This window comes from Aedes aegypti, chromosome 1 (assembly GCF_002204515.2).
Source record: "Aedes aegypti strain LVP_AGWG chromosome 1, AaegL5.0 Primary Assembly, whole genome shotgun sequence".
Taxonomy (NCBI): Eukaryota; Metazoa; Arthropoda; class Insecta; order Diptera; family Culicidae; genus Aedes; species Aedes aegypti.
Genome location: NC_035107.1, coordinates 204,763,181 through 204,789,031, shown reverse-complemented (window position 1 = coordinate 204,789,031; position 25,851 = coordinate 204,763,181). Strand labels below are relative to the sequence as shown.

The window sequence follows — 25,851 nt, the reverse complement described above, 5'->3', positions numbered from 1 at the left end:
GCCTGATTCACTTCATATTTAAGTGTTTCAGGTACGATTGACTACATTTTCCAGAGAATCATGGCTGATTTACTTCATATTTGTGGACATTATTATTAATTCACTCCATCTTTGAGTGATTCAGGTCTGATTCATTCATTTAAAAGTGATTCATGTCTGGTTTACTTTATATCAAGTGTTAAAAGTTTGATTTTTTTTATATTTTAGTCTTTCGGGTCTAATTTGCTTCATATTTATGGAATACAAAACTGATTCACCTAATTTTCATGTGATTCAGGTTTCATTCACTCCATTTTCAAGTAAATAAATTAATCTCTTCATTTTTTTAAATTATTTTTGGAATCTCTTCATGATCGAAACTGATTTTCGATATTAAAATATTTCAAGTCTGTCATACTTCATATTTGAGTGATTCAAGTCAGATTCACTTCATATACAAGTGATTCAATTTGACTTTATATTCAAGTTATTAGATACAGGTATGAACAACTTTGCCGAAGACTCGATCCTTCTATCTCGTGTAGATCACACGATAGAACAAACTTAAAATTTTTAATTTTACATGCTCACCAGTACCACCTAGCGGCAAAATTTCGAAACAAACTATTTGCTTTCCAAATGTCATTGACCTGTTGAACAACTTTGCTGATGACTCGAAATTTCTATCTCATGAAGATCACAAGAAAGAACATGCTTAAAACGCTCAACTTTACATGCTCAATACTGCCACGTAGCGGTAAAATTGCGAACAAAGATGCTTGCCTTTCAGTTGTCCTTGATCCACTAAACAACTTTGCTGATGATCGGTTCTTTGCATATCACATGGATCTCGAGATATATTAGCAGTATAAATTTACCATATATATTTATTTTGAGGTGATGCTAAACTTTAGTGAGTATTTTAGTGAGTCCGTATTTACGACGGGTAGTGTATAGTATTTTTTAGATGACACCCAAAATTTCTTGTACTTAAAATCTAAAAAAAAAACATTCTATTTTTCCATGCCTGTTTGCCTGTAAATTAAAACTCAAAGCGATGACATGTGTCAACTAGGGTCGGTGTTCCCTTAGTGGACGGTCCCCTATAGTCGCACTAGTGGCTTTTTACGGTCGTTTAGCTGGTAATCGGAGCAAAATAATTTTTGACATGAAGATCAGTAGCTATTTATCTAAGTACCATCGATACACAGCTCGATTTTGTTCAACAAATGATCGAAATAAATAGTTTTGCTTAAAATTTTAGTTCCCTTGCACCTATAGTTAACCTATTGTTCCTATAGTAGCACTACTAAGAGAAACTATTTTGTTATAAAACAAAATAGTTGATAAATTAGGAACTTTTTTACATCAATCGAACGCTTTTGATCCACACTTCAAAGAAAAAATATAAAAGTTATGTAAAAATACGGTTTTGATTTGTGTTTTGCCTATTCCGTGAGGCTAGTGCTACTATAGGAACAGAAATTAGGAATAGTGCTACTATAGGCACATGTGTTCCTATAGTGGCACAAGCGATAATAAATACAAAAACATGAGTTTTCGTATGTTTCATAATTTTTCCACAAAGTCAAGATAAAAAGCTTTCAGATGATCTAAAAGTAATTCCGCAGGCTTTATTTTTCGATTTTATACGAATATTTATTCTTAGCTATGCGGCTATTGGTACATCGACCCTACATGTTATCGGGTTAAAATTTGATTCATATACAAATAGGTTTGGGTGCGAACTATGAGTTGAGTAAAAAATGCTTGCAAACATGATCATTTGAGTTTTGAAACTATCAACAAATTTCATCGCTTGGAATGGTATTGCATTGTTGGTTTTGTGCTAAACTGCCGTTATACGCATAAGTGTCCCATGTTCCAACATATGCAATCGAGAAAAACGCGTTTAAAGATTTTAACACATTTGAGCCTTGTATTGACCAGGTGTGCAGTAAATTAAATTAAGTGTGTTCATTAGAGTCAAGAGTTTGTGTTATGGGAAAAATGTAAATTTTGCTAAAAAATTCATAGTGGGACTGTTATGCCTAGAAATATGGGGTTTTTGGTGAATTTCTACGCATAACAGTCCCACTGATAGTAGTGACCAATTATGTGCTGAGCATACTGCTGTAGATGACCTTTCTTATGTATATATTGTACCAAATGTAGACGACGTATATCCTCAAGACTATGTTAAGGCACCTAATGAAGGCTCAAGTGACTTGTGCCAAACGGAGCCACGTGTGTGGAAGTGAAGAAATACGATTTTATAGTTTTGGATGGAAAGCAAAGTTTTCTGTTTGTGTGATAATGAGAAAATGTATGAGTTAGTGAAAGAAAGAGTATGTTAGAGATAAATATTCAACTCAAAATTCACGAAACAAATCTTTACATGATTTGACATTTTTCTGGACTTGGTTTGCAAAATCATCGCAAATTGAGTTTTAGAACCGCCAACAAGTTTGGGAACTTATGAAGTTTGATGTTGCCAGCTAAGTTTCAGAACCGACAATTTAGTGGCCATTTCCCCCAGAAAACCGGGAATTCGGAACAATCCGACATGTAATCAAGTCATTCAAATACCTCTGAACCACCTTTAGATTTAATTTGAAAATTCATGAAAATTGATATGTCGCAAGCCAGGTTTCAGATTCGCCAATATAATGGCCATTTCCACCAGTGAACCGGTATCGAAACAACCCAGCATGTGACAAAGTCATCCAAAAACGGTCGAGCCATCATGAAGTTGATTTGTCGCAAGCCATGGACTCGAAATTAAAGTGGTTACTGATTCTTCAAGTGGGATTACTTCAGAACTCCCCGTGATGAATTCAAAGTTACGGCAAATTTCTAATCGATGACCACGGTACCAAAAACTAGAAGAATTTTGTGATTGACTATGAAAATTCAACTGAAATTAATTGAAAAACGGATGGGAAATAATATTTTGATATTGAAAATTTTAATCAAATTTGACGTTGGCCTCGCATGAATGTTGAATGCATCCCGATAATACAAACACATAAAACAGGTTGTGTTGCATATGGGATGTAAAGCCACAGTAAGGAATTTTTGTTGAGATCAGCGCAGCGAATTGTATAGTGTGACAGTTATGCGTAGAAATACAGTAGTGGGATAGTTATGCGTGGAAATTCATCAATGGGACAAACTGACTTGGCTTGCTTTTCATTGAGTTTCCGAACAAAGTTAATTTTCGGTAAGTGTTTTCTAAAAGTATACTTAATAATAATCTGTTTGATGACAAAAAGTCAAAATGCACAAGAAGTAACATGGGACAACTATGCGTATAACGGCAGTAAAAAGCGTTCCAGATAAAAATAGGAAGTGCCTCTGGCTCAATAACTTAAGATAGACTAGGACTAGATGAACAGTATTCGGACTTAAAAAACAGTTATGAGTGTAATCCAAAAATTCATATGAACTCGTACAATCTAATTTATGGCAAAAAATTACATGTTATAAGTTTGAAATTATATTTATATACAAATAAGTTGTAAACTAGGATTTCTTGATGTTTCTCCCTTAAAATAAATTTTGAGTTTGATCTCAAATTTTTATTACTACTCAAAAAAAAACGACATAAACTGTCGTAAAAACGACATGCTGTTACTTTAAATTTTGAAGTTTGCAACTTAGACCTTCATATTAGCACTTCAGTCGTCGCACTGTTGTATATTGTACAACACTGCTGAAAAAAACTCGCTTTCCGTTCACAAAAAAATAAAACTGATCTAGATCAGTTACAAGTTATCTAGATCAAAACCAAAGCCATTAAAATGTAGTGCAACTTATTGCATGCATATCCAAAGTAGTGATCCTTCATAGAGAGATAACGGCAGTGCTGATTTTTCTCGGCGTCGAGAATAATATTGTAACACGGACATGACTTCCTCTATGCTAAAGAGCGTATTTTGTTTCGTTTATGATCATTGAGCTACATTTCCAAACAAATAAACAACGGAGAAAAATAAACAACTAAAAATCGCATTGACAAAAATTTGAAAAAGGAAAATATTTCATATTTTTTGCTTCATGCAAAACAACTTTTACCGAAATAATTTCAAGCGGATTACATTACTCCTCAAAAGAAGATCAAAACAAACATAACGCATGTTTGTTTGGCTCACGCTTTGACAGCTCTCGCTGCTCGATTGGCTCACACTTTGACAGAAATGTCAGCTTCCGCGAATCTTTCTTATAAAGGATCACTAATCCAAAGCACTAGAGGTTTTAGCTGTCAAAATCAAGAGTGGAGCGCGGCTGTTAAATCGGAGTAAAATTGAAGAGCCGCTAATCCAGGTCCAGAACCAGTTTTAAGACTTAGCGCGGAAATGTAAGAATAATTATTCGTTAAATTATAGGTAATCAATGCGCTTGAAAGATATTTTTGCAAGCAGTTATTTGCTACGTGCTACTATAGTGCGCTGTTAGCAGTGTTTTAATCAGCAAATTCTGCTTTATTCTCAACATTTAAGCTTCTTATTTTTGGCATTTACGTACTCACTTGGACAGACCCTGCTTCTCAGCGTAGTGTTCTTATGAGCACTTTTATTAACAGAGAGCTTTTTTTGCCAAAGTAGCCATTTTCACATTCGTAATCGTGGGGCAGGTACGATGATACTCTATGCCCAGGGAAGTCAAGGAAATTTCCATTACGAAAAGATCTTGGGCCGACCGGGAACCGAACCCAGACACCTTCAGCATGGCTTTGCTTTGAAGCCGTGGAACTAATCACTCGGCTAAGGAAGGCCCCTTTTAAATTTAAGCTAAACTTACACATTTCCTCTACTTACTGTAGTGCCTGCTATAGCTATAATACCTATCGAAAGTATGGAATCGTTGCGATCTAGACTAGTGGATTACAACAGAGTTGCAATAGATTGTGTTACTCAGTTAGCGCGTTTTTTGTAACAAAATATGTTATAATTTCGGCTGGTTAGTAGTTAAAATAACAAAAAATATACCGTCAAGCTACCATTCACCGTGCATTTAAGATTTGCACTTCAATAAATTATATGACTTTTTCAAATGATTTGAAGCGCACTAGAATACCACTACGTAGCGTGCAATTATATAATAATTCAGGGAAAAATCTAAAACTAATGATACATAACAAAAAATTACTCAAAAATTATGTTTAAATATGTCATGTTAAGGTCGCCTCGTACCGTTCTACGTCACCATTTACCGTGCACACTAGTGCACCATTCACCGTGCGTATAGTTTTCGTCATGATTTAATTTTGTATCTTAAAGAAACGTTGATGATGGAGCAACTATGTTACTATAGTAGTGTGCGCACTCATTTTTAAGAGTATTCAAATCTTCATTTACAGTAAAAACCATAGAAAGTTTTAAAATTGGCTATATAATTATTTTTTTCATTAAAATCGTTGTATGAGGTTTTACTGAACCATTCCATATTCACTCAAAAACTAAATATGAAATAGTTTGTGGGTTTCGTAGCCGTGCGGTTAGCGGCGTCAGTCGTTTAGGCGTATTGTGCTACGGAGTGTGGGTTCGATTCCCGCCCCAGTCGGAGAAAATTTTTCGTCAAACGAAAAATTCGTCACTGGTCCACTGGTCGTTCCGTGTGTCCGTTGTCTAATGTTAGTTATGTTCAGTCTGTGCAGCCCATGGCTGAAGACGGTGTAAATTGTCTTTTTTTTTTAATGACGACATAACAGTACATCTATTATTATCGAATGATTTCATGCCTTTTACACTAATGCACGGTAAAAGGAATCATATATATTGAAATGGATCCATTCATCGTGCATTTGGGTTTCGACTGAAAAACAATAAAAAAAATCTAATTTGCATAGAATCTCATTGCTCATACGATGAAATACATCTTACTAATAGTATCCACAGTGAAAAATTGTTGAAATTTTGAAAAATTTCATGCTAATTTCAACGATAAAATTAAAAATATGAATTTTTGGCGTATCTACTAAGAGTGTTGAAAAATCTCGTCATCAAACAGAATTCACATGATTTTGACCACATAAACAAGGTTTTTCAAAATGCTTTGTGACAAAATCTACTTCATTTCATCAGTTTTATCTTATTTTGCTGACAAATGAATAATTTATGAAAATTGTATGAATATTCTGTAGGAATTTGTATATGTGCACGGTGAATGGAGGCCGCACGGTGACTGGTGACTTAACGGTAACACAATTTGCTCTACACAAAACAAAATTGAAAAAATATGTTACAATTTCAACAAAAAAGTTACTGATTATGTTTAAAATCAAACAAAAATATAACTCATGTTGATATATTCTATAACCAAATCATGAGTAAATTTGTTATAATCAATCGCTCTCAATTTTTTTATAACAAATTTTGTTATAATTATGTTTTAAATTGAAACAAATGCAAAACAACTTTTGTTATTATAACTGATTTTGTTTTAATTATTTTACAATTTCCTCCATCAACTCAAAGTGCTTCTAACAAAATTGAATCAAAATATGTTATTTGTAACAAATCTTGATATAATTGTGGTACAATTTAGTTGTAATCCACTGGTCGGGATACTTATAATTGTAGAACTTTTAATTTCAGCATCACTCAAAACCCATATCAAAAATATTTTCCAACCAAAATAAAAAAAAATCGTAGGAGTACAAAGACGTTATTCTAAAAACTGAATTGTTCAAGAAATTTTTTCAACATATTGAATTTGGATTCCATAAAGTATCTGCAAGAGATGTTCTTAGAAATTTTCTGGACAAATTGTTGGAGGAGTTCCTGAATGAATTTTCGGAGTATTTATAGAAGGAACTTTATGAACACGTTTGGGTGAAATATAATACATGACAAAAAATTATGTAGAAGTCGCTAAACGAAATGTTGGAGGATTTTTTTTTAAATTATTATAAAAGAAGTTCTAAGAGCTAAATAAAGAACGTAAATTACTCGTAGAGGAAACTTTAAATAAATCCTGGAAAAATCTTTATGGAATCCCTAGACAAATACCCACAAAATTTTCTGTCGGTTTCCTTGGAGGAATACTTACAAAATGCATGGATAAATTTGGGAGATATTCCTGGAAGAAATATATCTTAATATCTTTCTTCAATCAATTTGGAATTTTCCAAGTTAATCAGTATAAAAAATAGAAGCACGACGCGTCTCTGACTTTGCTTTGCTTATTGTGAACCAAAAAGTATTGGTTGGTAATATGAACATCTTTCCTTTTACACAGAGAAAAAATATCGATGAACTTTTATCCTGCACGGACGATTTAGAGCAGTAGTTCTCAACCTTTTTAAAGTTGCGGCCCCCTTTTAAAGTCCTACAAACATCCCGCGGACTCCCAATTCCAGAAATCAAAGTTCTCGGAGAGATCTTATTATGAATCAAGAGATATCCTTGGCCGGTACATTTAAAATTCACGTCTGTAATCCACCACAGATAATGCAATAATTCTACTATAACCCTATGGAATCCACAAAAGTCCATCAAAACATCTATCCAGAAGTCCGACAAGAAACATCCAAAAGAGGATATAACCTAAATCCAACGAAAAATCTTGTAGGTCACACAGTTGGAAAGATTCCATCACCCGCTATCAAATCGCCAAATATATTCACAAGAGTTTGATGAGGATTCCCTCGGAAATCATCCCAAGGTTTGAGTGAATTTTTCCAGAATCAACAAAATTCTCGAAAAGAAATTTTCTTAAAACATGTTAAGTATCCACCAATCCACCTCTGGAAGCTGCTTTGAATATGAGAAGAACACGCACTCTCGGAAATCTTGTCGGATATTCATTAAGAGTTTAAGCAAAACAAATTCATGAACAACAACTACAGATTTCAACCAAAAATCATAGAATAAAATCTGCTGATAGATTCAAAATGATTATAAGAAAATAAATATTTTCAATCTCGTTAATAATCTGTCAAGAATTTTCTAAGGATTTTTAAGGGAAAGCTGGTAAAATTTATCAAGAATCATGCTGTTGAATAAAAAACAAGCATAAACAGTGAGGTAAAATAATGCTAGCAATCGCTTTTTGACAGAAAGACAATGTTTTATCAGTATTTGTGTAGTTGAGATAAAGAACAAAATAAGTTATGTTTTCAAACAATTTGCTACATCAAACATTTGTACTTAATTCGATATTAAAGGGACCATCAGGGAATTAGGGAGGTGTCTAACCAGTAAAATGCGATCCAAGAGACTATCGAGGTAGCCATAAAAAGCAACTATTATTATGGACCTGTGCACGAGTTCACTATTTGACGTTTAAGGTGTGCCGTTTTGTTTATGTGACCTTGGAAACCAGTGAATTTGGTACCACTCAAACGTCTAATTTGTGAAATTGTGCATCGGTCTATCTGTCTTCCTACGAATACTTGTCCCATGTTCTATGTAAACTTTATGGACCGCGGGACAAATATGCGTAGAACGGCAGCTATTGTTCTCTTACTCGATATCGAGCCCCCTAAGGGTCCGCGGACCACTGGTTGGGAAACCCTGATTTTCCCAACGAAAACTAATGAAAATGTTCAGAAATAAGCGAGCGATAGAATTATACAAATTCCTCATTTTTTATCAGAAATAAGATGATATCCTAAAGGTGTTCATTTTACCACCCCTTCCCCTAATGATCGTTTTTTTTTGTGAAATTCATAAATTTGCTTTTGAGGTCGCTCGAACACAAACAACCCCCTCTCCCGGTCAAACTCATCAAATGGAAATTTCTGGCAACGCCCATAGCTGTGGACTTCATCACTAGGCTGAGGAAGGCTCTAAATGAAAATCATACAACGAATGATTTCCGTAGTGGGACGCATCCAAACCGTTTGACATCTGACTTGCAAATTAATTCGAATATTTATTCACTCGTAGTAAAGATTATTTACCTTCCGAAAATGTTTCATTTCAAATAACAATAATATAGCTTTCGCTGTGATTTGTCCTTTGATTGAAGAAGGATTAGTACAGTCAACTCTCCCTTAGTCGATATTCCGTATCTCGATATCGAGTTAGATAACCCATTCCTAACTCGATGGTCTCTTCAATATCGAATTATGGAGAGATGGCTGTACTATGTTAAAAGAGAAGGAACAATTAGTCTATAAACGGTAATTTGTTTTGGTTGAATGTACTTGAATTAGTAAGATAGAAGATTTTGAATATAAAAAATAGACATCGAGCAGCGTTGGTTTCTATATATCAAAGTATAATTTGTTATGATTGAAATGTATGTTGAAAATGAATGTATTATTCTTAGATCAATTAACTCAGCCTTTTTTCCATCTGTCTCTAGCTCATAGATATTAATTCAAAGATCACAGCTCTCTCCCTCTCAAACATTTCTATCAACAAAAGAAAAGAGGAAAAGGAATACACATCTTAATATAGAACATCATTTGTTAGTTCAATTCCTTCATAAGTCAATTATAATAATAATAATGGTTAATAGTTCTAAATCAAGTTTAATTTTATTGTATTGAAGAACATAGTTCTAATTACTTTAACCATCTTGTGTTTTCTTTCTATCTATCTTTCACTGTATGTAGATCATTATTTCCTATTGAAGCTTAGGCCGACTGCACTTTGCATGAACGACCTTCCGAGAACGAGACACAGGGAGAGAGAGAGAGGGCTTGGAAAGTCATTAATTCCCTAAAAGGCCCTCATGTACCGAGACTGGTCCCAATCGCCATCGATTTCTCATGCAGAGCGGTATCCTTGATGAGCACAGAAACAAAACAGCTTTTCAATCATACTAAATTATACTGTAATGGCTGAACTAGGCTGTTGAAAGCCACAATAAAATTTTGATCAAGTCATGAACAAACGATGATTGATCGAATCAGGAAGCTGCGCGATCGCCTTGAATCTCGGGAAGTTCCCTACCGGAAACCTTAATCGATCCTATGTTTATTATTTCTAAACCAGTTCCCTTTGCTTCCGTCAAACTCCCTGCCAATTGAATGTTCAAAACATACGCAAATATCAATTAAAATCTAACATACAGCCCAACTGACTAAAGTTTTGTTTCTGTGTTCTCAAGGTTGCCAACTTGGAAGCGACGACGACGAAGACGGCGAAGGTACCCCACATATGAGCGAGAGATAGACGAGAGTAGGCAGGAAGACGATCCACAACACAAGGGTAGAAGCAAAAAAAAAGATCGATCCTAAAAGTGAAGGGTTCACTAGCTGGTTAGCGCGTCGGCCCACATGGTCACCCACAATCACCGCCATTACAATTACGCTGACGACGGCGACGAAGACGACGATCAGGTCAGCCAGCAGGAAACGTCGACCCAATGATGCCCGGCTTAGAAAGGTGCATCAACGTGACACGACAAATCGCCGCAGACAGCTAAGAGCAATACCATTGACGGCGCACTGAGGTCACTCCAAACTACAAAAAAAAAGCAAACACGGGTGAAGAGCAAAACGCTCATCGAACAATCGACACCGCTGAAAAAAACGAAACAAAAAGTTAAACGAATTGAGTGATCGTTTCTTGCATAAATAGACTGAAATTAGGAAAACGTGATGGCGCCGCTACCGATCATTAACCTCGAACCGAGCGAGGTGAAGGAAATCTTCTGGACCAAAGTGCAGGAACCGACGTCCCAGCGTAAGCTGATCCTGGTGATTGTCTCGATCGCCCTGTTGCTAGATAATATGTTGTACATGGTGATCGTACCGATCATTCCAGACTATCTGCGATACATAGGAACATGGGGACCGGAAGAGCCCATGAATACAAGTGCTCCTACAACAGTTTTTACGCCACATGCTCACGCTCATAATGGACAGGACTCGGCGACTGGAGTGCTGTTCGCATCGAAGGCCATTGTGCAACTGATGGTGAATCCGTTTTCCGGAGCATTGATCGACAGGATTGGATATGATCTTCCGATGATGGTCGGCCTTTTGATTATGTTCCTCTCGACAATGGTGTTCGCTTGCGGTAGGAGCTACAGTATGCTTTTCTTTGCCCGATCATTGCAAGGTGTGGGGTCGGCTTTTGCAGACACTTCAGGTCTTGCCATGATTGCTGATCGATTTACGGAAGAAGCAGAGCGGTCGAAAGCCCTTGGTATTGCACTGGCGTTCATCAGTTTCGGATGTCTGGTGGCTCCACCTTTCGGAGGAGCTCTGTATCAGTTCGCCGGAAAGGAAGTGCCATTCGTGATCCTGGCGTTGATATCACTCATGGATGGATTCATGCTACTGCTAGTTATGAAACCTATTAAGGAAATTTTGGCGGAAAGACAGGAAGTGAAGCAGGACACCATTCCCATTTGGCGGCTATTGATCGATCCGTATATTGCGGTTTGCGCCGGGGCACTGACTATGTCGAATGTAGCGTTGGCTTTTCTTGAACCGACTATTTCACTGTGGATGGAAGATACACTAACAAATGATAATTGGAAGATAGGCATGGTGTGGCTACCGGCATTCTTCCCGCATGTATTTGGTGTAGTGATAACGGTCAAGATGGCTCGAAAGTATCCCGAAAAACAATGGATAATGGCTGCGGGAGGTCTAGCTCTGGAAGGACTCTGCTGTTTTATGATTCCTTTCAGTTCGTCGTACATTATGCTGATGATCCCAATTTGTGGTATATGTTTCGGAATTGCACTCATCGATACAGCACTGCTTCCAACACTTGGATATCTGGTGGACGTTCGATACGTATCCGTCTACGGTAGTATATACGCCATTGCCGATATCTCCTATTCGATAGCGTACGCCGTGGGTCCTATCATAGCTGGTGGAGTCGTGGAAGCCATCGGATTCACTGCCCTCAATTTCGGCATTGCCTTCTCAAATCTGCTGTATGCTCCGGTCCTAGGTTATCTGCGTAATATTTATGACTTTAAGCACTTTGAAAATGAAGCAAACGTTCTGATGGGAGATCCTCCGACTAAAGAGTACCAAACGTACACTATGCAGGACCAACAGGCGGTAGGAACAGAGTACAAAAATCACCTGGAGTACGGCCGTCAGCAAGATGACAGCGGCTACCAGCAACAACAGGAAACCAACATCGATCAGGGATACTCGCAGAATGGAAGCTATGATCAGTACCAACAGCAGCCGGGTGGATACCAAAATTACCAGCCTGGATACCAAGAGCAGGGTGGAGTCTATCAGCAGCAGCAACAATCATCCAGACATCTTCCACAGCAACCCCAACCCGTGGCTAATCCGTTCCGACAACAGGAGCAGCCGCAACAACAGCAAGCACCACCACAACCACGGATCTCCAATCCGTTTAGGCAAGGTTTTTAAATTGTTCTTTGTGATTGTTTCCTGTTTCTTTGTTTATCCTTCGGTGCATTAGTATAATGTGTAGACAATGGTTTTAAACAATCGGGAGAGCGCGTGAGGGTACGAATGGAGCGATGAAAGAGAGAGTACGAAAAGTTGTGAAAGAATACAGTTGAAAACTGGAGAACGCTGTTAGAAGATGACACACAAAATGTGCTGTTGACTTGAGAGTTCGTAGTTTTGTATAGTCGCTAAGTGTTGAAACATCAACTCTGTACCCAAGCTTCTGCTGCATGTTAAACGTATCTGTAATATTCGCGTGAGCAAAGAAAAGACGTATCCAAGAGGTATAGACGAAACTATATAGATATATATTTAAAGAGATTAAGGCACTACCATGTAAGGATCTAGTTCGATAAGAAGCCCCGAGGACGTTCCGCTTGCTCGAAACTGCATCGGTATCATAGACATATCAAACCAAGGTGAAACGCTCTATTTGGGTGCAGTGACGACAAGTCTAGGAATGTTCCACGCGGGGCATTTCAGTTTCAGTATCCTTCATTTTGGGGATCACCCACGACGTTTTCTTAACATAAGATACAACCAAGGTAGAACGATACATATCAGAGCTTCGGCTCGCCTGAATTTACCAAAGTGATATTATATGAAAATTATTACTTTTAGAACTTTAGGACATAACAGTGACATCCTCTAGCCAGGGCGCATTCCATTTATCGGGGACACCCGGTGATGGGGATCTCGCTCTATCTTCTATACAGTTTTACGTAGCCAGTAAGCGATAGGGTCTATAATATATACATAAATTATCAAATCATCCAGACGGTTATTCAGTATTGCAACAACCGACAGAACAGAACCGCGCGAAACATAACAAATAAGTTCAAAACAGCAGCAACTCGAATCTTTGTGTAAATTATTCCTTTTTTCGGTTCGACCACAAGTGTGTGAAACAAAAGGAAAAAACGATCTCTAATGATATCAATTAAAATAGTTAAATCAAATTACAAGGGCGGGTCGACGTGGCCGCTGTCACGCACGTCAGCGCCCACGTGTATTCGAACAATTACTATACAGAAGAAGATATTGTCATATTCTAACACATAAATATTACATATACACTGCTAAAGATGATGTATTTATTAGGAAATCCACTCACCCAAACTCACGTAGGAAAGGCAGTGGTGCATAACACCGGAGAAAAACTTTAAATATCGCAGTCATATCAATTATACACAGAGAGGAGAATAAAACTACCAAATCCTAAAAAAAACCATACAAATTCAAGACTGTTACTTTTATGTTGCTACATTGAGCTATGTTTCCTGGTATGACTTGTCTGCGTTATAGAAAAAGTTTCTGAACAAAAGAAATTGCTTCGTTTTGTAAAGCACACTATAATCAATGTTGTAGATATCGTTAACAAAAATCCAGAACGTCTTTGATGAGAGCCGTTATAGCGAATTTCATTCAATTCATTTCATTTATTCTGTTACTGTGTATTGCACGATAAATTCTCGCGTCGACAATTTTGAAACCCTCTGAAAATGCTTCTAGATCGTCGCAGTTACGACAAATCGTGTTGATGTCTGATGTGCGTTTATTCCTGATTATCATAGGACACTAATACAATTTGAAGTAAGTTCGTGTGGATTGCTTTAATTTCGTGTAAAAAGTTGATTTAAGTCACAAGTTTGATTTAACTAGCATATCAAGTGTGAGTAACAACGGATTACCGTGATCATGTATGGAATACTATGAAAACAGGTTTAAATTCGTTTATAGTACCAGAGATCAATTGATTGTAAATGAGATAAATAATGAAAGTAAGCAAGGGAATAAAAGAAAAAAAAATGGAATGTGAAAAAACCAAGACCAAGTTCATTAAATGATTATTTTATATATCTCAAATTTTAAAACAGCTGTCAAAACGATTTACTTCGAGGAACCATACAAAGACGTTCTGGGACTCGCTCTAATCGAAACAATTAAAGTTAGAAAAAATAACTAGGCAATGTTTCAAGAAGAAGAAATATGTTGAAAACTATCCCTCAGTAGCAAAGTGTATCCCTTCTTATCTATTAGAAAGACTGTACATTGTAAATTTATTGAAAATGGCTTCAACACGGTTCTTGCATCATTTAAGGTACTGCTGCGTTCAAAAACGTCAAGTATAAAATATCAATTGCGTACTAAAGTTTTGCCTTTATTTCGCTTTACTCAAAATCAATACATTTCAAAAAACGCACAAATTATAAAAAGCAACGTTTTCGACCGTTAGTAGAAAACAATTACACTAACCTTTAGATAGATTCCCATTGATTCTGTGCAGAGAACGAAGCGATGATTGTATAAATATGACAAACCAACTGATAAACGAAAGCAATAATGACAGAATACCCACGATTCAACTTGAAACGAAAATTAAATCAAACATATTTTGTTCGTTAAGATACATTAATTGCTCCGAACAAAGAAATACAAAAATTTGACCGTTCATTTACTTTCATTTGTTTTTTTTCAGTAGTGGATTGTGTTTTGGGCGTAATGAACATGACGTTAGAAATTTGACATTTGAGTAATGTAGCGTGCTCAACGTACATCGATCATGAATTGGGCAAAGATTAGGGTAAAATTCCTTTTTATGTGACAGGTCCGTGAATGTATTTGTTTACATCGGTGGAGGACCGGTGCAAACACGGAACTGTCATCTCCATAGGAAACTGTCAAAGTACTTCAAAATCAGCTGATTTGAAGTCTCGTGATTTTGATGACATTGATCAAAACATTGAGCTAAAAACTAAATAAAGACGCAGTAGTCGGGATCAGAATGATGACATAACAGTCGAGCTCAGAATGGATACCATTTCTTGTACTAAGTTTGGTCGCTTGGTACTATAAAGGATACACAAGTTTGACAGATCGCAGTACACTTTTACGGCATACTAGATGCTGCTCTATTGGTTATGTGCCATAACATTTTGAGCAACTGCAAGGAACAGGAGGTCTTCATTTCGTCTTTGGTACAACTTCTAGTACTACATAACTCAGTACATAAGTATGAAAGGTCACAGTACGCATTTCTCAGCATCCTAGATTTTGTTATCCTACCTTATGGGTCATACTATTTTGAGGTAACTGCAAGGGACATGAACTTCTTTATTTCATATTTGATTGAGCTATCGAAAAAGTAGGGCTTGCCGATTTGCCGTTATGTCATGACCTGAAGACGTACGACATATAGAATGACAGAAGGGCAGAACATCTAAAAGCAACATTAATATCAACAATGTTGCCTTTTTTGTAATATGACTGATTGGTGAAAACAGAGAAGTTCATGGAGGCTATAGATTCAGTTTGGCTTTCTAAACAAATAGACAACAAATAACAAATAGAAAGATGAATCGTCCGAGGGACAGAAGGTGGAATGAAAGAAACAAAATCTCGTCTTTATTGATAAAGAAATGATAATATTGTATGAAGCAAATTGTTTGGCAATTTTTGTCCTTTCAAAGTTTCGTTGGACGATTCTACACAAAAGTCAAATTTCAGCTTTTATGTTATTCAACAATAGGCTTAATGAATGCAATGATCAGTGAAGTGAAAACTCCCATTTGGAAAGTAATGAATAGATTGGTATTCTGGTAAGCTATTCGGCTTAAGAGTCAGATTGCAAGATGAAAAACAACCTATGCTATCTTATTCTGAAAAGTACTCCGGTCTTTTCAAAATTTTCAAAGATTTTCAAAATTTCTAATATTCTTAATTCTTTTTATTCTTGTATTTACATTCATTTTTCAATCCAAAAATATATCGGTCGGAAACTTGACCAGTTTTGCTACTTTTAGCCTAAGACAAGACGTGACAGGTCAAAGTGCAAAAACGAAACCAATTGTCTGTCAAAAAAGACCACTTCTCATTGGTCGTTTTGGCAAAGGCCTACTTTCACATCGTTGAGTTGGATTGCAACAGGGCACTTTGTTGCTAGCCCGGCCGTGTTACTAGTTCATAGATTAGTTTTCTTTATCGAAGGTTCAGAAAATTTTCGTAAAATCTTTTTGTTTGAAATCTATTTATATTCGATGTTAAGTTCAAAGCATATACCGTTAAGTCACCAGTCACCGTGCGGGCTCCATTCACCGTGCACATATACAAATTCCTACAGAATATTCATACAATTTTCCCAAATTATTCTTTTGTCAGCAAAATAAGATAAAACTGATAAAATGAAGTAGTTTTTGTCACAAAGCATTTTGAAAAACCTAGTTTATGTAGTCAAAATCATGTGAATTCTGTTTGATAATGAGATTTTACAACACTCTTAGTAGAAACGCCAAAAATTACCATTTTTCATTTTAACGTTAGAGTATGAAATTTTTCAAAATTTCAACAAGTTTACACTGTGGATACTACTATTTAGATGTATTTCATCGTATGAGCAATGAAATTTTATGCAATTTATAATTTTTTATTGTATTTTAGTTGAAACCCAAATGCACGGTAAATGGACCCTTTTCAATATGTATGGTTCCCATTACCGTGCATTACTGTAAAAAGCTTGAAATTATTCGGTAATATTAGATTTATTGTTATGTCGTGATTAAAAAACTCCATATTGAGTGTTTGAGTGAATATGAAATGGTTTGGACAATACAGTCAAACCTCCTATAACGATTTTAATGAAAAATTATTTGTTTAGTAAATTTTTAAACTTTTTATGGATTTTATTATAAATGAAGACTTTAATACTCTTAAAAATGAGTGTGCACACTAATAGCAACATAGTTGCTCCATTACCAACGTTTCTTCAAGATACAAAATTAAATCCTGACGAAAACCATATGCACGGTGAATGGTGCACTAGTGTGCACGGTAAATGGTGACATAGAACGGTACAAGGCGACCTTAACATGACATTTTCAAACATATTTTTAGAGTATTTTTTTGTTATCCAACACTAGTTTTATATTTTTTCCTGAATTATTATATAATTGCACGCTACGTAGTGGTATTCTAGTACGCATCAAATTATTTGGAAAAGTTATACAATTTATTGAAGTGCAAATTTTTCTTAAATGCACGGTGAATGGTAGCTTGACGGTAGTCCTGCAATGAAAAAATAATGAAAAATACCTAATTGTAACCAATATAATGGAAATCTAAATATATCACTAGTTTTGAATTTTAACCTGATATTTTTTTAAATATAGCATCCTTTATTGCACTAAATAATGAAATGTGCAAGAAACAGTCAAATTATGAGCCTTGATATTTAAATTTGTTCACGAGATTTGCTTAAAATGGATACTAGTAACACCGGATTTAGTATCGTCAAGGATATCGACTGAAAAACAACGGGGCAATCTTAGTTGAGCTGTCACGTCCTGTCCTAGCTTTTAGCTACTTCAGCCTCTTACTTGATATTTCGTATTTCGATTCGATTTACCGAAACATAGTAAAAGTTGGATTCCATGGTTTTGTGTTCTGTAACTCGATAGGTACCTCCCCAACTTGTTGTTCCCTTCAATGTCAAGATATTAAGAGTGGACTGTATTATATTAAACATACATAATATGATAGCTAATTTGTTCAAAATAACATGCATGTTACATAAATTAGTTTCTTCGAACCACAATATGTCTAGCAAATGATTTATCATATTAGGTCGAAAAAGTTCACAATGTATAGAATACTCAACTTGATTAATAGGTTGATCTTATTTTTTGCTTCACAAAATACAGACTTTTTCATAAGTTTCTGATGAATGAAATAATGCTTTACAGTTTACTCTTATCTAATCATTAATCGCTAAGAGATCCAGTATTGAGATGAAACTAATACAAATCCACGGAGTGCCTGGCTGGTCACTACTCACCTTTTGTTTGTATACAAACGGTATTTGTGATATTATTGCATTTACATTTAAGTTTAAATTGACATATTAAAACCGTGCTGCACAAAACATTGTATAAATTATGATTTCAGAGGTCACGACCAAACATCTAAATCAACCAAAATGAAATTGATTTTCGAAATTCACCTTTCTCAAACCAACGGAATGGACTAGAAATGTTACAGCTACCTTAAAATCACCGAGAAAACAGATCAGTGTTACAAAAAAGACTTTCTCATTTATTGATGTTCTTGACATAAAATGTGAAGAGTTGTATTGTTGAATGTATTGTACAATTGAAACAAACATAAAACTTATTAGAAATAGCATCTAAACCTAATGATCTTAAAGATAGATTCTAGAATAATAAAAATCACTTGTTAGAATGCAAATCAACCAAACCTGAGTAGCTCTAGAAAGTGACCACAACATCAACAGTTACTCACCTTAACCAACACATCTCTAAAACATCGAATAGTAAAACGTCACGTTCAGTTTCCACTATTCTAGTCAAACGCATCTACTGCCCCTTAATCTGTGCTACACGTCCATGTTCACATTGGCTCACTTACACACATACACTTATTCGTTCATATCACAATCGATGTTCCTGTTGTTCTGACCTTTCAAATGCAACTGCAAACTGTAAACTATTCACCTCTATGCTCCTTATAACAAACGCTATCTCTTTCTTGTGAAGTTGTTCACACATGTTTGAAAATGTAAAGTTATGTGCTCTTCAAATTAGAGTTTAGTTAAAATAAAAAATGCAATTGTAACAATTTAGGAACTCTATGTACATACTAAAACATGAATGAAACGTAATGATTAAGGTGCCGGCACGTGTAATATTATCGTATAAGTAAAAACGCAGAAACATCTCTGATCGAAATACTCTAGAACCGTTCGCTTACGGTTCAGTCTCGTGCAGACCAGGATGACGCGAAGTTTAATTATAGGCTACGCTAATCAAAGTCAAATACAAATCCATAATCATAAGCATCATTTCATGTTACATGTCACTCGCGTCAACATCGACAGGAACAAATTTCATTTATTCATCAGTGGGAAAAGTTGCTGACAAAGAGTTCAAAACTCTCTCTTTCCACGACAGGATAAAAAAACAAATACTGGCTTAAGTTGGCAGAGAAAATACACAAGGACTGTGGTGTGGCATACCAACATATATTTTAACCAAAACCGAACATAACAATATTAACCCACCCTTAGCTCCCGCAAAAATCGCAATTATCACGTCATGTAGTATAGAATACAACAGGACGATTTTTAGTCAGTATCATCAACATCTGCTCTCATAGTACTTAGTTAATCACGCAAAACAAAATCATTCACTAACACATGATCGTAAGTATTACCAGAATCACATCTACACATAAACACATATACAGATGCGATTAAAAAAATATTACAAATTTAAATAGCTGTTCTTAAAACGAAATCGAAATGAAGTAATATTACAACCAATCCCGAATACATAATCTGCTTTGGAAAAAGACACTGAACAAGTTTATAGCTGTATGAATTAAAAGAAGAGACCATAACATCATGAAACAGCAGAAGAGCATATCAGTGCTGAACAAGTGAAAAAAAACTCACAACAAAGCGAGAATGGCGACCAAAAGGTTGATGTTGCAGTCGAAGAATAAGTGAGCGTGGAAGCGGGACGAGAAGCGTGGGTGGAAATATGGTCGGGCAAGACGTTATAACGGTCAATATGAGAGAAAATTATTATAGAAATAAAAATTTAGTTCAACATATCCGCTGATTGTTTGCGTTCATTAATTACATGTAATTCACACCCCCTGATCAGTTGTCGTTTGATGGGTCCACTCCGACTTATTATCTGAGCGATTCAGACCGCCAGCTACAGTGATACCTCCATGAGTCGATGCTCCATGACTCGATATCGACTCATGGAACCATATTAGAAACAAAATTTCATGGTTACTATGATGGCACCTCGAGACTGCATTCCAAAGGATTTCTGTTCCATGACTCGATATTTCCATGAGTCGATGGTCCCTTCAATATTGACTCATGGAGGTTTCACTGTATACCCATTGTGGTCTAGAACACAGTTTTCAAAATGAAAATCGTCCACCGAGAAAGTTTGAATACTGTCACAATCACGACCGTGCACTTCTGCTAATTTGGAAGATACCTCATGCAACCATCGGGGTTCATTTTTAGGGAAGGTACACAAATTATGTTACGCTGAAATTCAACTTTGTAGGGGTCGACAAAGTTGAATTATAGCGTAACATAATTTTTGTACCTTCCCCATTTGTCACGTTTTTTGTATGGATCCTTCGAAAATTTTGTATGAATTGTCACATTTGGGTTTGATTCCCGCTTCAACCGGAAAACTTTTCGACAGAAAACGTATTTCGAATGTGCCACTGGGCGTTGCATGCTAGTCCGTTGTCTACTGCGGTGCTTCCTTCAAAGGGCTATTCGTCCACTGGGAGCATTAAAGTGTCGGTGTCTTAACTGCCAAGAAATTGCGTTGTAATGATGATTCCTTCCGGCCTGAGTAGCTCTAGTGCGACTCCCGCATTAGAAATTCAGTGAGAAATTTCAAAAGGACTTTCTCAGAGGAATTAATGCGGTTATTTACTATTCAGGCAATAAGCGCATCGTGTCATGAGGTGTGGGTTCGATTCCCGCTGCAGCCATTGAAACTTTTCGTCAGGAATGTTTCTCGGCTGTACCATTGGAGCATGCTTGTCCGTTGTCTAGTGTTATGTTACAGTCTGTGCAGCTAAATGACTGAAGACGGTATCCGTGTCTTTAAAAAAAAACCATCGCTCTGAATACCATCAATTTCCGTCATCCCGAATACCACCGCCCCGAAGTAAGCCTAACCCCGAATTCCATTACACTGCCACAAAAGAAATATATGAAAGTTCTTTGTAAATATCCCTGTGATTACACGTCTGATTGCAATTCTCTATGGCTCATTCATAAGGCAATGAATTGATCTTAGTTCATATACATTTTGATTAAAACATTTTTAGAATTTCGTTTATTTTATTTTTACTTTGCTAATTCATACTCATGTTTTAAGTACAAAAAGTGTTACGAAGAGGAGGTCGAAAATTGTCGCTAGTATATGCCAAAACTCGAGGAAGGTAAATTCGGCTTACTTAAATCGGTGAACCCCTTGTACGCCAGCTAGTTGAACAGTTTGCGAAAAGCTAATTTTTTAATAAATTTCAGATAAATATCGATTCTATCATCATTAGTTCATTGCTCGTTTGAATTTTGAGATCTCCATCATAAAGCTGAGAAAAAACAACAGAATAAGAATTACAAGGCAAAAAACAAACTCAAGGCAAAAAACAAACTTACTTAAAATAAAAGAAAAACTTAGCGAAATTTTAACGGATTTTCCATTTTTTTTTTTTTGCGGTTTTGGAAATTAAATTTAATTGAGTTTTACTTTAGAAAAAAAAATATAAGAAAATTCAAAACAGGGCCAAAACCAAACCAAGGGGAGGGTTTATGGTGAAAAAAAGGCTCTATATAAAATTAAACTTTCTTCGGTGAAGATTTACAACAGAGAAAGGTTCAATATAGTACACATTGGTCAGTTGGGAATTTCATCGGACGATGGCGCTACCTGGCTATATGAGCTTTTTGTTTCGATTATTATTATTTTTGTGTAGACTTTAATTATGGAATGTGCGAATTATTGTTGGAATTTAAGAGTGAGCATGTCCGTGAGAATACATATTTTTAAATCTTTAGATAAAATATAGCGAGAGATGGAGAATATTTTAAAACTTTATAGTAACAATGTTTAGAAATTACCTCAAAAAATATAATTATATTAAGCTCATGTATTTGTTATGACGTTTTATATCTTAAGAAACTGAGGATTTGATAGAATTATTACTCCAGGAAAATTGCTCACTGAATCAAGGGCTATAAGCTAGGCAGAACTTAACAAACTGCCACTAGGAGGTGCTAATGAGCGTCTAATATGTCAAACAAATATATCTCAAGTTTGACTTATGTTAGAAGACCAGTCAGTGTCGTTGGCAAAGTTGTTCATTTGTTTTATTTTTTCAGTTTCACATTTTGCCAGAAGAATGAGCTATAGTGAGCATTAAAAGAAAAAAAAACTCATATATTTTAGGATTCGGATCAAATAGCAGGCTGGAGATTTTAATAAAAGTGCTAATTCAGCCAAATTCAATGATTAGCATAGTGTCACTAGGTGGCAGTTATGAGCATCATATATTTCAAACCCATATGCCTCAAGATTCTTAACTCAATCTTGAAGACTGGTGGTTTCGGAAAAGTTGCGCTTTCGTTCGCCATTATCAAATTAAATCGAGTTCATATGTGGTTTCTTCATAATCTAGCACTAGGAGCAAACGAATAACACAGGTTTCTAAAACCGGAAATACAAAATTCAGTGGTTCCCAACTGAGAAGCTACGAACATTTTTGTCCGCAATAAGCCTTTTTACGAGACCTTCGAATGACGTTTTTTGGCGGGTCGCTCATTGCTATTGTTAGAAAAAACTAGCATGATATATGAATGGTGCTGATCAAGATCGGTAGTCGAGAAGCTTAACCTCGGGGCTATATCACATATGTAATTGCTTGGCATCAAATGCGAATGTTGTTTGAAACACGACTGCGTTGATGACATTTGATAGCTGTTTTCTTCAATCATCATCCATCATTGAAAAAGCAAAGCTACTATGTTCAGTTTTGTAGCATGTCAGCAATTGCGCCATTTGGCACCAGCTCTAAATGCAGGGGAATGAGGAATGTCGTATTTCCGACGATTTTTTACAATTTATCTGTAATTCGGATACATAAATGATGTACTACAATAATGTTCAGAAATAACAAAGGAATGATACTACGGTTGAACTATTATGATTAGGCATGAGGTTAAGAATCTTGTAGAACAAAAACTGTACAGAAATGTATGTTTTACAGGTACTTTAATGAACAGAAATCAATTTTATGAGGTCAAAACCATCTCTAATCGGCATACAGTGTTCTCAGAAGTTGTAAAGTACTAATAATACGTTCAACTAGTGGTATTTATTTTGATTTTCGTTTTTCCAAATTCTCGTTAGAATTTTTTGAATGTAAAAAATAGCCAAAAATCACAAATTCGACTTGAGGCACCTCCTAATCTTCTCCAAATTGGATGAAAATTTGACTGGTAGTTTGTTTTAGTATTGCAGCTAGGACTAGGGGGTGACTGGTTGAATCCCAGAAATTTTGATTTTTGTGAAACTGTCTACTGATCATGTTTTTGTTGGTGATGACGTTCCCTTCTCTTTCTGGGCGTGTTTCTATCCTGCTTCCATGTTTGATTTTACCAGTAGATACAAGAAGTTCTCCCCTGTCTGCTGATTTGAAGTTTACATGGAAAGATTAAAAACCTTGTTGCATTGGAACCAGCGTCATTTTTGAACGAGCTCCTTCGAAATGTAGCGCTAGAATTGTAAATAAATGGGCCCGCCAGCAATTTTCAAAGCTGTTAAATAAACAGAAAACATATGATTGGAAACGTCTCATAAAATAGCTTATTATAAGTTATCTTCCTTTCGATACACAACACAGCAAAAAGTTTTAAATTTAAATGAGATGTAGTTAGCAAAGGCTGTAAAACAACACAAATTGGATCAACAGTTTAGTTGAAATTAAGATTAAAATCAATGCACACAGTCGGAGCATGTATTTCAACATAAAATTGTATATTCTTTAATTTTATTTGCCAGTTCGTATTCACACGACGCGTGTAGAAATAAATAATATATTATCTAAATTTCAACTGAAAAACCTCTAAAATTACGCGATCGTTGAAATTTCAATCAAACATCTCAACCGAAAATTAAAAATGGCTGCCTCGGTGCCTTTAGTATACAAATATTAGGTTTGCAAAGTGAAATATTCTCACTTTGAAGTCAAATATTGTAATTCGTAGTAAAGATGTTCGAGGTGATGGAGAATAAGCTATCCACCGCGTGTTATTGAAGCAAGTAGGGTAAATGTACCATTAGTGGTGCACCTAAGGGAAAATTGCTAAAACATGGCGATAAAATCATGAAATATATGATTTTAACGTATCAATCGCTAGATCTAAAATCCTCCTATCATTCAAATGTATAAAAATCACGATTCATGCGAATTTTGCTTGCAAAAATCCTTGCACCAATAATAGGAACACTGTTCCTTTAGTGGAGGTATGTTTTAAGAATGGTTCCTTTAGTGGCGCAAACCATTGATTTCTTATGGGACCCTTCACTATGGGTGCTGATGCACAACTATAGGTGCAAAGGGGCAAAAATTTAGCATAGCATAGCATAGACTGACTGTACATGTCAATGGTTGCTACTCCGTGATTGATCGAAACTGGTAAGAATTGCACTACGATCCAAATGAATAAAGGATGGGAGTTTCCGCTTACTCTCGAAGTGCAATTTTAGCAGATCTAATATTATTGATCAATAACGACGCCGACCAAGTCCTTACAGTCAGTTGGGATGGGGAAGGAATGTTAGGGTGTAATGATTGTTGCTTCTAGAGACCGAGAATACCTCTGCATCTCCACAATCACCACGGGAAGGGTGTTTATTAGTGAGGGAGGAAAAGATCTGGGAGTCACCTCTGATCGATGATGCGATCCATGGACAAGGGGGAAATATACGACTTATATTTAAAGCTAGTTTTGTATTTTTGTCTCGAGAAGTTTTTGGTAGAAGCTTTTAAAAATACATCAACATCTATAATGTCGAACAATTCAAAAGATGTTTTTATTAATGACGAAAACTGAAAATTATATGTATATATTTTAAATTATATGAAACAGGAATAATGCCGACACTTGTAGTGACGAACTATACATAGTTTGTTTGAAAATTACATATGAGTATTACTGTGCATTTTGTCTCGATATGGTAGAAGTTTTAAAAAATACGTCAACATTCACAATGTCGAACAATTCAAAAGATAATTTTTAATAATGTCAAAAAGAGAAAAATATATGTATATTGAAATTGCATAAGAAAAAAGCATAATGCCGACACTTATAGTGACGAACCATACAAAGTTTGTTTTAATACTACTTAAAAGTTACGCTTTCAGGAAAAAATGTGTTATCACAAGCATGAAACGAACTCACCAGTTGGTAATCCATCCTCGACTGAACACAAAACTGACACTGACAGCAAAACTTCTTGGCGTCCCGAAAACAAACCGTCTTGCTTGTGCCTTCCCAAATACCTACCCAGCAAGACGCTCCAAAACAGAAAAAAAAATTCTTCGGCGACGAAACCACGCGCGAAACCGTGAGCAAAACCTATCTGACGACGCAAAATCGAAACGTCCTGCTTGAATTTCACGAAGAACTACCTAGGGGTGATCCATTAATTACGTAAGGGTTTATGGGGGGAGTGGTCGTTTGAGATTTCTTACTTTCCATACAATTTATTTTTCATTTTCATACAAAAAATCTTACCATGGGGGAAGGGGGTTGGTTGAAAATCCCCGAAAATTGTCTTACGTAATTAATGGATAGCCCCCTAGCAAGACGCTCCAAAACAGGAATAAAAAGCTCCGGCAACGAAAACACGCGCGAAACCGTTAGCAAAATCTATCCGACGACGCAAAACCGAACCGTC

The 25,851-nt window shown here is 35.9% G+C and overlaps 2 protein-coding genes across 2 annotated transcripts in view; both read left to right on the top strand.

Annotated features, from left to right (window-relative positions):
• Positions 1–14,650, top strand: part of LOC5573369 (vesicular acetylcholine transporter) — a 96,882-nt gene extending 82,232 nt beyond the window's left edge. Inside the window, exon 2 of the mRNA XM_021857309.1 lies at positions 10,045–14,650. Coding sequence (XP_021713001.1) covers positions 10,538–12,286 — 1,749 coding nt within the window. The 5' untranslated portion in view covers positions 10,045–10,537 and the 3' untranslated portion in view covers positions 12,287–14,650. The remainder of the gene's footprint in view (positions 1–10,044) is intronic.
• LOC5573378 (choline O-acetyltransferase) overlaps positions 1–25,851 on the top strand; it is a 173,805-nt gene that overhangs the window by 82,223 nt on the left and 65,731 nt on the right. The gene's annotated exons all lie outside the window — the stretch shown is intronic.